The sequence below is a fragment of the Mesocricetus auratus genome, unplaced genomic scaffold (assembly GCF_017639785.1).
Source record: "Mesocricetus auratus isolate SY011 unplaced genomic scaffold, BCM_Maur_2.0 Super-Scaffold_100025, whole genome shotgun sequence".
Lineage (NCBI taxonomy): Eukaryota > Metazoa > Chordata > Mammalia > Rodentia > Cricetidae > Mesocricetus > Mesocricetus auratus.
In genome coordinates, this window is record NW_024429206.1 from 20852839 (window position 1) to 20865117 (window position 12279).

At 47.3% G+C, this 12279-nt stretch overlaps 1 protein-coding gene across 10 annotated transcripts in view; it reads left to right on the forward strand.

The window, feature by feature from the left end:
- Caln1 (calneuron 1) overlaps positions 1-12279 on the forward strand; it is a 474698-nt gene that overhangs the window by 157630 nt on the left and 304789 nt on the right. For all 10 annotated transcript variants that reach the window (XM_040731664.1, XM_040731663.1, XM_040731669.1 and 7 more), the window contains one exon: positions 4044-4168. In XM_040731664.1, coding sequence (XP_040587598.1) covers positions 4044-4168 — 125 coding nt within the window. The remainder of the gene's footprint in view (positions 1-4043; positions 4169-12279) is intronic.

A 12279-nucleotide genomic window follows, 5' to 3' on the forward strand; every position in this document is an offset into this window, starting at 1 on the left:
ATCATTGAAAGCATATTCTTTGTATTAGTGTCCTGCCATTAATTTTTAAATTTGACTAATTATGTGTGACCATTTTTCTTTACATTTTTTTTTCACTTTACATACCAACCCCAGTTCCCCCTTCCTCTCCTCCCCCCTCCTCCTCCCTTCACACCCATCCATCCTCTTCTCAGAGGGGGTAAGGCCTTCCTTGGGGAGTCAACAAAGTCTGGCAACCGAAGTTGAGGCAGGACCAAGCCTCTCCCCACTGCATCAAGGCTGAGCAAGGCATCCCTCCATAGGGAATGGGCCCCAAAAAGCCGGCTCGTGCACCCTGGATAGGTTCTTGTTCCACTGCCAGGAGCCTCCCCAACAGACCAAGTCACATAACGGTCACCCACATTCAGAGGGCCTAGTTGGGTCCCATGCAGGTTCCCCAACTGTCAGTCTCAGAGTCCATGAGCTCCCACTAGCTTGGGTCAGGTGTCTCTGTGGTTTTCCCCATCATGCTATTGACATCCCTTGTCCATATGATCCCTCCTCCCCCTCTTCAACTGAGCTCCATGTGTTTGCAAACACCTACCTGTGTGTGGGTGTAAATGTATGGGCGTGCACGCGCTTCTATGTGTGTATATGGAAGCTCGAAGTCCATCTCAGATGTCATTGAGACGGGGTCTCTCACTTGCCTGGCGCTTACTGATTCAGCCAGGCAGGCTTGGGCAGCAAGCCTCAGGGATCCTCCTGGCTTGGTCTCTCCAGCTTTGGGATTGCAGGCATGTGCCGCCTGCCACGCCTGGCGTTTCTCCTGTGCACTGGAAGGGTTGAACTCAGATCTGCATCCTTGCTTGGCAACAACTCTACCTACTTATCCTGAGATTGCAACCAGCGACCTGCCATTTGCAGTCTTCCTACGGGTATGCATTTTGTTGGTGACGTGCGGAGCGAAGGGAGACTGACAGTTGGCTCCTGCCTGGCCATATGTCTGTTTTACTTTTTGGGACCCAGAGCTTTGGTGAGGGCTGTCCCAGTTGCTGTGATGAGTGAACCTCTGATAGAAATAGAGAAGTCAGGAAGTGCAACCTATTTTGTGGGAAGATGATTAATTCATTTTTAGACATTTTTGAATTTGAAAGGAGGGTTTGACATCCGGATGGAAGTGCCTGGTGCTTAGCTGGGGCCGCAGAATCTAAATAACTCCTGGGTGCCTGGGTTGCAGAACTGTTTTCTTTTTTTTCCTCTAAGTGGCTTTGTGCTCTGGTCAAGTCTTCCTCTTAGGATTTCATTGTTTGACTCTACAGCAGCTCCGAGGCTAAGCAGCAGCCTCTCTGGCGTGTCTTAGACTTGAAGCAGGGAGGCTGTCTGGCTGGGTCTGTCACTTAGTCGTGTTAGAGGGAAAAGACACAGGAGACTGGTCCCTGGTGCTGGACAGTGCTCACGAGCTAAGGCCAGGGGAGGTTGCTCTTTTTTTCTAGTCTTTTCCTTCCCTCCCCCTCCTCTAACTGTTTCCTCCTCCTCCTTTCCTGTTTTCCCTCCTCTTCCTTTTCCTCACCTTCCTTCCTGCCCTCCTCTTCTTCTTTTTCCTCTTCTTCCTTCTCTATCCTTTTCTTCTGCTTCTCCCCCCTTTCTTTTTCTGCTTCCTCCTCTCTTTAATCTTTATTTCACTATGTAGCCCAGGTTAGTCTTAAATTTGCTTCGTGGCTGACTTCAAACTGGTGATTCTCCTGCTTCGTACCTTAGCCTCTCTGATAACATGCCTCTCCTCCTTTTTCAAACGAGTAAGGCCAGAGTGCTGTGGACAGTGATTCTCAGGGGCTAACACTGAGCTGTCTGTTTGGTTTTTCTTGTATGTGTGCTTCACAGAGGACCCGGAGGTCAACTGCACAGATGTAGGCTTTAGTGGCAAAAAAGACTGCAGTTTACTTACCCAGATAGTAGCAGATGTGTGGGAAGGCATTCCTCTCCTGTGGGACCAAGGCCTTCAGCCTGTGCTGGGAGGAGGCTACCCCTCCCACTGCTCAATCTAAATAAACACCTTGACGTAGGCCTGTATATGGGAGGAGACCTTCGTGTGTGTGTGTGTGTGTGTGTGTGTGTGTGTGTGTGTGTGTGTGTGTGTACACACCAGAGGAAAACCTTGAGTTTTGTACCTCAGGAGCCACCCATCTTGTCTTTTGAGGCAGAGTCTCTCTTAGTGCCCCGTCACTTACTAAATAATCTAGACAGGCAGAATAGAGATCTCAAGGGATCCACCTCTCCAGTTTTGGGATTAGCAGTACACACCAGTACATCTGGCTCTTTTTGTGTGTGGATTCTGGGGATCAACCTGAGTTCCTCGTGTTGGCCAGGTGAGTGCTCTAACCACGGAGCTGTCCCCCTGTTCTGGGAGACCTGCTATGCCCCAGCAATGGCAGGAAATTTGGCTGGGTGGCTTGAGAATCTGGCCCTGAGGGTGCTTTAATTTCACTGAGAGTGCCCCAAATCTCTTCATTCTGGGACACCTTGGGGTGTCCCTTTTCTTCCTGGGAAGCCATTTCTGAAAGTAGCCTCCGTACCCCAATTAGGCTTGGGGGGCTGCATCTCAGACTTGCACACCCCTGCATGCACAGAGATGTAAAAACTTAGAGCTGAGTATGGTAACCCAGCCTGGGCTGTGCAGAGAGTATGGGGTAAGCTTGCAAGCTCAGGTTTTTCCCTTGGTTTGTATGTGTGTCGTGTATACACATGTGTGAGAAGGTACACATGCGTCTGTGTGTACATGTCCATGAAGAGGCCGGAGGAGGACACTAGGTGTTTATCTCTATCATTTATTACCATATTCTCTCCAGACAGGGTCTCTTACTGGACCTGGAACCAGGGTGGCAGGCAGCAAGCTCTGCTCTTCTTTTGTCTCCATCCCCAACCCCCCCAGCACTGAAGTTACAGGCATACACACACACACCACACGGGTGTACTCAGATTTTCACGTGGATGCTGGGGATTTGGACTCAGGTCCTCATACTTGCTCACTTAGGAAGTTTCATTCCCATTGAGCCATCTTCCCAGCCCCCTAAACTCTCGATTAGAAAAACTAAAGATTTTGTATGTTTCTTCCCTTCCTCGAGTGCTGTATGGCTGGAACACCCACTTTCCCTGAGGAATGCGACCTACTTACAGCTTTGCATGAGCGTAGCCAAGACGCCCTGTTGCTGGGTAGGCCAGCATTTCTGGGATGCTCGGGTTTTTCCTTTTTGGAGTGATAATATTTGAGGTCCGGAAGAAGAGCGAGGGGCGGTTTTGTTTATGTGGTGCACAGTGATGCTGGATTTGATGGTGTGGGGGGTGTGGTCCCAGCTCCTCAGGGGGCTGAGGTAAGACTGGCTGCAAGATGAAGGCCGGGCCAAGCTACATGCTGCGTCCAAGTGCAGCCTAGGCTATGGAGTGAGTTTTAGGCCAACCTGGGCAAATTAGCAAGGCTCCATCTCACGAGAAAAAGAACTGGTAGACCAGAGATGTAACTCGACTGTGCAGTGCTTGTCGAGGTATTTCTGCCATACTGCAAAAACAGAAAGTGAAATAAGCAAACAAAAGACAAAGAACAAAACAAAAGTAGAAAGAAGTGGTTTGATATCTATCATGCTTTTTCCGTGGTTTACAAGGGCATTGCAGTTTAAATGCCTATGAAACTGGAGAAATGGAGATGTTAAATTGGGATGAAGGAGACTTAAGATCCTATGGGGCTATGGGGGCCCTGTAAATATTCTAAATTGATCTTCTAGTATGTGTGGTGGTGGTGGTGGTGGTGGTGGTGGTGGTGGTGGTGTGTGTGTGTGTGTGTGTGTGTGTGTGTGTGTGTGTGTGTTGTGTGTTGTGTGAAGGTCAGAGGGAGCTTGGAGGACTTGGTTCTCTCCTTTCACCATGTGATTCCCAGGGATCACACTCAGGTTGTCAGGCCTGGAAGCAACCCGTCCCCACTGAGCCGTCATACCTTCCCTGGCTATGTAATTTCGCCATCTGCAAAACAGAGACAATCCTCTAAGTGAATGAATGGTGATGTCTTTCCTTCTCTCCTATTCTCTTTGGAACAGGGAAAAGATGCCGTTCCACCATGTAACCGCTGGCTTGTTGTACAAGGGGAATTACCTCAACCGATCTCTGTCTGCAGGCAGTGACAGCGAACAGTTGGCTAATATCTCTGTGGAAGAACTGGATGGTAAGGAGCTGCCTGCTGGGAGCTTATCCCCCTCCCCGAAGCCATTTTGGATCATTGGGAAGCTGTATGGGGTGTTGGGAAAGTCCTCTGACTGTTGGGAAACCATTTTGCACATTGGCAAGCTAAGAGGGCTTGACTTTGGCAGTTGGGGCTCAGTGTGGAGGGATGGGAGAAAAATTCAGACAACCTTTTGTCTAACTGACTTCTTTGTGTAGGATGGACCTTGTGGCCTGAAAAACATCTATGATGAATGTGGTCACCTTGGCTACTGATTGGGCGATAGATTAATTTTTTTCTTAAAATCTATTGTTGGAATCCTCTTGGGATGGCATGCGCTTGCCAGCACTCAGCTGAGGCAGGGGAATGGAGAGTTGACTAGCCAGGACTACATAGTGGAGGTCAAGGTCAGTGTAGCCTACATAATGAGGTACTGTCTCAAAGCAACCAGACAGAAGATATACTGTGTATATAGTTGGCAAGGTCTTGATAACCAGAATTACCCTGTTGTTTTTATTGTCATTTATAGTGGAGTCCATCTGCAGGGGAGGCTTAAGCCCTGCTTATTGCTGTCTCTTGACTTGGGGCCATGGTACTTTGAGCACTGCCCAAATAAGAATCATCTGGAAGCTTCATCTAGGTGGGAACAGGCAGCAATTATCTTAATTGCCTCTGTTCTCGTGTGACACAGCACATCCCTGAGTGCCCAGGACAAGGGTTTAGGATGGAAATTAACGCTGGCAATACAGTGCCCAAATTCATCTTAGGATGGTGTCCCGTTGTGTTCTGGATAAGCCCACAGTCTTATTTAAAACAACAGCAACAGCAACAACATTAAAAACAAAGGGAGTAAGGACTTTGTTCTAAGTTGGAGAGTGAGCTTGATTCATTTGATGACGTCTGCCGAGGCCAAACCAGAATCAGTTTCCCAGTGGCTTCTTAACACTCTGCTCCAGCAATGCCATCTTCCCAAACACACTTGAGTTTTGCTTTGACTGCAGAGAAGTTGCAACTACTCCAGGTGAACCATGTCTTTGCTTCTAAGTGTCAGGTTCAGATCCGTGGTGTTTTATATGTGTCTATTAGTGAGCTGAATTTCTCACTAGCACTTTCTTGGGTCAGCACAGCCACAGTTGCTTGAGTAGGTATGTGCAGGAGGTGAGGGGTGTAAAGATGACAGGCCATGGCTGGGTTGTCCTGCTACCCATCTTGTCTGCATGCTTATTGCAGTGCCTGGTTTTCACGCAGATGACCAGTGAAGCCGCAGGGACTTGTGGGCTGCATCCATGGTGATGCTAGGAAATGTGGGGGCAAAGTGGGCATTGTAAGGATGTAGCTCATGGTAGTGCTGTTGTGCACTGTGCAGAAGGCTCTGGGTTTGAGTCTCAATATTGCAGAGTGAAACAGACCGAGGAGAGGGGAGGAAGAGGAAGACGCGTACACACCGGCACCAACACACTCAGCCCCCACCCCCGCCCCCAACAGCACCTGCTTTCCGTATGATCTCTGAACAGAGGCTGTTGGCCTAGGAGGTGAGTCTTACCTTGGGACCTTTTCACCTTCCATTGGTGAAAGAAAGCAGGCAGAGAACCCCGCGGTCTCCCGTGCAAGCCTGGGTTTGTAACCGCAGCGGGATGGCTCCACGATTGGATGGTGTCTTAGTCTTTTCGAAACTGCTGTAACCAAACGCCACAGTCAGGTTGACCTGTAGATGATAGCAAGTTATTTCCTAAAGCTTGGCAGGCTGGGTGTATAATATTACAGTGATGTCCATGTGTCCTCCATGGTCAAAAGGAGGAGTGAATGCCCTGGGCCTCTTTTCAGGGAACACTGATGCCATCTATGAGGTTTTATCCTTTTGATAACCTTACCCAAAGACCCCACCTCGTTATGCAGGTAATTTGGTCTCCTTGTAGGAACTCTGGGGAAACAAACATTAAGAATGTAGGAGGTGTATTCGAAGATAAAGAGAAGCCTGAGCTTTACCCCATTCTTGTAAGTTTATGGCTGGAATGGTATGATGCGTGGGCCTGGGGGAGATTTTTGCCTTTATTTTTTGTAGGACCCTGTGGTGATTTGATTCTAAAATGCTCCCTGATATCTCACTCTTTAAATTTTTCTCCCCTTCTCTTTTGTTACATTAAAATTTTTTATTTCATTTTATAAAGTAAAAATAGTTGTAAAGGAGCCTGAGTGTATGACTCATTAGAGGTGTGTGATTTCACCACCCTATGCCCCTTTTCACAGCTAATTTACTGATACTTAACAAGCTTTTGTCTTGTAACTACCTTTGGATCTAATTACTTGACTAGATTTTTGTAGACCCAACACTCTGTTCATCTCTGTTCATGCTCACCATCTCATTGGCCTATGTTGTATTTAATTAACTGTAACTATTGCAAGTATACAAACACAACTAATTCTTGGTTAATTGATGGAGGCTGAAGCAGATGTATTGGTGTGATGAAAAATCCACCTAACTAGAGGTGCGTGTTCAGTAGTTTATCTGAAGGCTTTGCACAGAGAATGGAGAGTGTGGATAATTTTACCACAACTGGTTAAGAAGGTTCGTAGAAGCTGCCGCCGCCTTGCTGTCTAGTACCTGTGAGTATGCACATGTGTCAGTGCATTTTATCTTTTAAGATTTATGCTCCCCCAGCCTCCCCCGTGTGTGTGTGCCTCTGTGTGTGTGTGCCTGTACCTGTGCGTGCATATGTGTGTGTGTGTGTGTGTACGCACATGTGTGTACAGGTACCTGTGGAGGCCAGAAGAGGGTGCCAAATCTCCAGAGCTGGAGGTACAAGTTGTCAGTGAGTTACACAGGATTTTGTGCTGATAACTAACTTGGGTCCTCTGCAACACCAGAAAATGCTCTCCAGCCACAGATATTTTGTTATTACAGCTGTTTAAACAAAGGACTTAACTGTACATAATCTCATATATATATATGTGTGTGTGTGTGTGTGTGTATACACGTGTGCATTTTGGGGGTGTTTCTGCGTGTGTATGCATGTGCACACAAAAGCCAGAAGACAACTTTAAGTGATGCTGCTCAGGATATAGCCACCTTGTTTACTCAAGACCCGGTCTCTCATTGGCGAAAACTCATCAAGTAGACTGACTGGCCTGCCAGGGAGTGCCAGGGTCCTCCTGTCTCTGTCTCTTTCACAAGTACATGCCACCATATCCTCTCTCTCTCTGTCTCTCTCTCTCTCTTTCTTCCTTCTTTTTTTTACTTGATTTTGAGGATCACATCATATTGTCATGCTCCTAAGACAAGCACTTCAGTGACTGAGCTACGTCCCCAGCCCCATTTTAGGTGACCTTTGAAGCATTTGTGAGTTTGTGATTACTACTCTGGTGAACTTTGGAAGTCGTCTACGGCTTCAACTTTGTAAGCACCAATACCGAGCAGCTCACAGCCCTTACCCCCAGCTCTAGGGATCTGGTTCCCCTTTCTTCCTCATAACTATTCCCATAATAATTAGGAGATGACTTCTAGGGGATTTGAAGCAAGCAGAAACTTTCTTGCAGTCAATCTGGGCTCTGCTACAGCAACTCTTTATGGCCCTGAAGACTGCTGGCTGGATTTGGGCCCTTGTGCCCTGCTGCCTCCTATATAGGCTCTTTGCTGAGATGCCCTCCCCATTCTTGGGCAGGCTATAAAACAAACAACTGTACTGCTGTTTACACCAGGCCTGGGCATCCTGAACTGGACCTGAGTGTACCTTTTTAGTGGATGCAGGCGCTGGCAGGAGTTGTAACTACCCTCCAAGTGCAGGTTGGGGGGGTCCCTGGCTGAGAGAAACCGTCGCTTTATGACCTGAGGCTGACTGGTGAAGATGATGTGTTTGTCCTTCAGGATGGTAATCCAGACTCTCTGGCTGCAGAGGGGCCATTTATTTTTCTGATGGAAGAGTCATTCTTTTTATTTATTTATTTATTTTGCCAAGGTGAACACTGAGCTATGTCTCTTCCTGCTTTATTGCAAGCATCCTGGGGCTCTGGGCATGACAGCGAAGATGTGCTCTGGGTTTAGAGCAGACAGGCAGGGTCTGAACAGCAGCTGGCAAGAGCTGGTTCACCAGGCTGCAGATTGGATCTTGGGGAAGACAAATTTCAGAGGCACTGTGTAATTACTCCTTTTGTGGGCTGCCTGGTGTGAAAGTTCTCCTGCTTAGGGCCAGGCGGTATGGAACATGGACTTGGCACCCTGGACACTGATAGTTGTTACAGTATTATCTATGATCTGGCTGGGTTAATATATTACTTTTTTTTTGTTTCTGTGAGCACAGTACATTTAGATGTCAACTTGAAAGAGGAAAGAGTCGTTTGGGCTCATGGTTTCAAATGAAGGACAGTCATGTCAGGGTGGGTACCACAGAACAGGGAAGTTAACATCACAGTGTTCAGGAAGCGTGGAGAGTTTGACAAAAGAGAACTAGGCATAATTAACCACTAAGGACCTGCCTCCAGTGACCTGCTTATGGTAGCCAGGTCCTACGTCCTGAAGTTTCTAGAACCTCCCCATAATGGTTAGTTTTAATCATTAGTTCTACACAACCTAAAACAACCCGGGAAGAAGACCTCGATGAGGAACTGTCTTCATTGAGTTGACCTATGGTCATGTCCATAGCGATTGCCCTAAGAAGTTAATTGATGTGGGAAGACCCAGCCCACTGTAGGTGGCACCATTTCCTAGGCAGAGGATCCTGAACTGTATAATTGAGGAAATTAAGCTGAGCATAAGCAGGCAAGTGAGTGTGTATGCATTTGTTTCTCTCTGCTCTTAACTGGGGATGTAATGGGAGGAGCTATGTGAAGCTCCTGCTTTAGCTCACAGTGATACTTGACTTCTCAGGGGAAATAAACCCCTTTCTCCTCTAAGTTCTCTTTTTTTATGGTCAGTGTATTTTACCACAACAATAGAAATAGAGCAGAAGTTGGTGCCAAGAGCAGAGTCATTGCTGGGACAGTCTTACTGTGTGGAGTGTATGCCACCAGCTAAGGACCACACATTGAATTCAGGAGCCTTTCTTTTGTTACATTGTATATCCAAAGCCATAGCGGTTGGGGATGGTTCCTTGCTCTCCACCATCTCCCACTACACAGACTGCAGCCTCCTGGTTGTGGGTGGCCATGGAGACAGCTTCCCCACCAGGTTGAAGATTGCCACCAGTGATAGACTATTTCTTTCCATGTTCTAGCCAAAAGAGTCCTGCTTATGAGTAGAGTGTGGGGATAAAAATTTGAACCACAGACTACACAGGTCACCTCAAACTACAGTTTCTTCATGGGAAGTTTCTCTTTCTTCTCTGTAAAAAGTTTGGGAGAGAATAGTGCACCAAATTGGCCAAATTGGAATTGGAAATTCCTCAACAAACAGGAAGCATGGGTTAGTGGGGACATTCGCAAGTTTACTTGGTCCTGCTTAGTCACTCATTGTTATTTAGATGAGTCTAGTGTTTGGTACTATAACAGAGTTCCTGGAGTTCATTTTCCTTAAAGTTCTGGATTTCCACGTATACATACAGCCCTGGAAATGGCTTGATTCTATCGAGGGCCACATAGTGCGTGGCCACAGAGTGGCAGGACAGGGAAGATCATGTGGTAAAGTGGGAAACCAGAGAAAGATGTCCCCTCTTAAATGTATGTTACATACATATTTCACGCAAGCGTGGAGGTCAGAGAATAAATGTGGGAGTGGATTCTCTCTTTCTACCATGTAGATCCCAGGGATTAAACTCAGGTCATGAGGCTAGGTAGCAAGTGCTTTTTGCTTGCCAAACTATCCTACATGTCCAGATGCCTTGAAAGTACTGTTTTTCTTTGTAGTTTTCCCTTTCTCTCTCTCTCTCTCTCTCTCTCTCTCTCTCTCTCTTTCTTTCTTTCTTTCTTTCTTTCTTTCTTTCTTTCTTTCTTCCCCCTCTCCTTCTCTCTCCCTCTCTCTCTCTCGATCTCTCTCTCCTTCTTTCTTCTTTTGTAAATATGAAGAATCTAAAAGTGAGATGAGTCTCCTCGTCTAAGGTCATCTAAGTAGCACCTGTTAGAGCTGGGATTCAAGTGTCACCCGGTTTCAGAGCCCCCTCCGCTTTAAACATTTACGCTCTGAACCCTGCTCCCTGCTAGATGAGGCCCTTTGTGTCTTCCCTGCAGCCGTCACGCTGCTGTCATACGCATCACTGCCACCCTGGTGACACACAGGTGAACACTGGCTGATTAATCGGGCTTTCAGTGGGTGGAGAGATATTTTTAAAGCTCAAGATGAACCCAGCATGCTTCTGGCAGAGAGGGAGAGAGGGAGAGAGGGAGAGAGAGAGAGAGAGAGAGAGAGAGAGAGAGGGAGAGGGAGAGGGAGAGGGAGAGGGAGAGGGAGAGGGAGAGGGAGAGGGAGAGAGAGAGAGAGAGAGAGAGAGAGAGAGAGAGAGAGAGAGAGAGAGAGAGAGAGAGAGCACACTGTGGGCTGGGAAGGACAGGGATGGGCAGGGAGGAGGCTGGCACCTTCACACTGAGCTGTGACAGTATTCTCTACCTGCTCAACTGGCCTCCTATTTTCTTATAAAGATAATTTCCCACTTTATCTTTCCTTTTCATTCTCTTCCTTGCTTTGTTATTGTAATAAGGATTACACCCAGGGCTTCCTGAATGCTGGACAAGCACTGTACCACTGGGGGATTCTAGGCAAGTTCTCTGTGACTGAGTCACACTCCTGGCCCCTCACTGGGGGATTCTAGGCAGGTGCTCTACTACCAAGCCACACCCCAGCCCCCACTATTACTGAGTTCTGTTTTGGCTTATTACTTTGAAATGGGGTCTCACCAAGTTTCTTGAACTCATGCTGTCGTCTGGGCCATCCTTGAACTTATGATCTTCCTGCCCCAACATCTTTAGTAGGGTAGGATACCAGGCTTGTTACCACTTTGCGTGGCGATCCCACCTCCATCTCCTAAAAGGTTTATTTATTTTATGTGTAATGCATTTGAGTGTTTTCCCTGCACATGCACCATGTGGATGCCCGGTACTTGCAGAAGTCAGAAGGCGTCAAATCCCCTGGAGCCAGAAGTAAAACCAATTGTGAGCCATGAGGTATGTTCTGGGAACTGAACCTGGGTCCTCTGAAAGATCAACAAATGTCTTTTGATGGTTGCCTTAGGGAGCCAGAGACACCGTCTGCTTGTCCCTTTTGGAGACATTTCCCTCTAAATGTTAGAGTCTAAAGAGAGGGTCTTAAGGTTCTAAGGGAGAGACCTGTTGAAGAGAGAACTTAAGTAGATGCAAATATCCTGTTACAAGATGAGAACATGACAGTTTTTTTTTTTCTGAGAGGGTTACAGCTCACTGTGTCTCTCCAAAAGCCACCTAGTAATTCACATCTTCCCAGGCTGAGTGGGATGGTTGGATAGGCAGATCTGCTTCTGAGTTGGGAGTTGGCTTCACAGTTATGTCTTTTTGCTAGCAGAGCCTTCCTCTCGGAAGCTTGAGTTGCTAAGCCTTGAGAGAGGTCTCTTGTGCAGAGTTGTGGGGTTTCATTATCACAAGAGAAGAGGGCTGTGCTGGGTAGCTTTATGTCAACTTGTCATAAGCTAGAGTGCCCGGAGAGGAAGAAACCCCAATGGAGAAAATGCCTCAGTGAGATCAGGCTATAGGCACCCTTGTAGAGCATTTTCTTAATTAGTGATTGATGTGAGAGAGTACAGCCCAATGTGGGTGGGGATATCCCTGGGCAGGTGGTCCTGGGCTCTGTAAAATGTAGGCTGAGTAAACTATGAGGAGCAAGCCAGTCAGCAGCATCCTTCCATGGCCTCTGCATCAGCTCCTGCCTCCAGGTTCCTGCCCTGATTGAGTTCCTGTCCTAACTTCCTTCAGTGATGGATGGTGATACAAAAGTGTGAGTCATATAAACCCTTTCCTCTCCGACCTGATTTTGATCATGGTGTTTCATCACGGCAATAGAAACCCAAACTAAGACAAGGGCTGTCTGTGAGGTGCCTGCTTCTAGGGCTAACTCTTGGGAAACATCTGCCGACAACTCGTAGTTGTTTTCAGCATCTTGCTTGAGAAAGTGTCTGATAGCTGTGGCCAGGAAGGAGATTTGAGTATTCTCCCACACACTC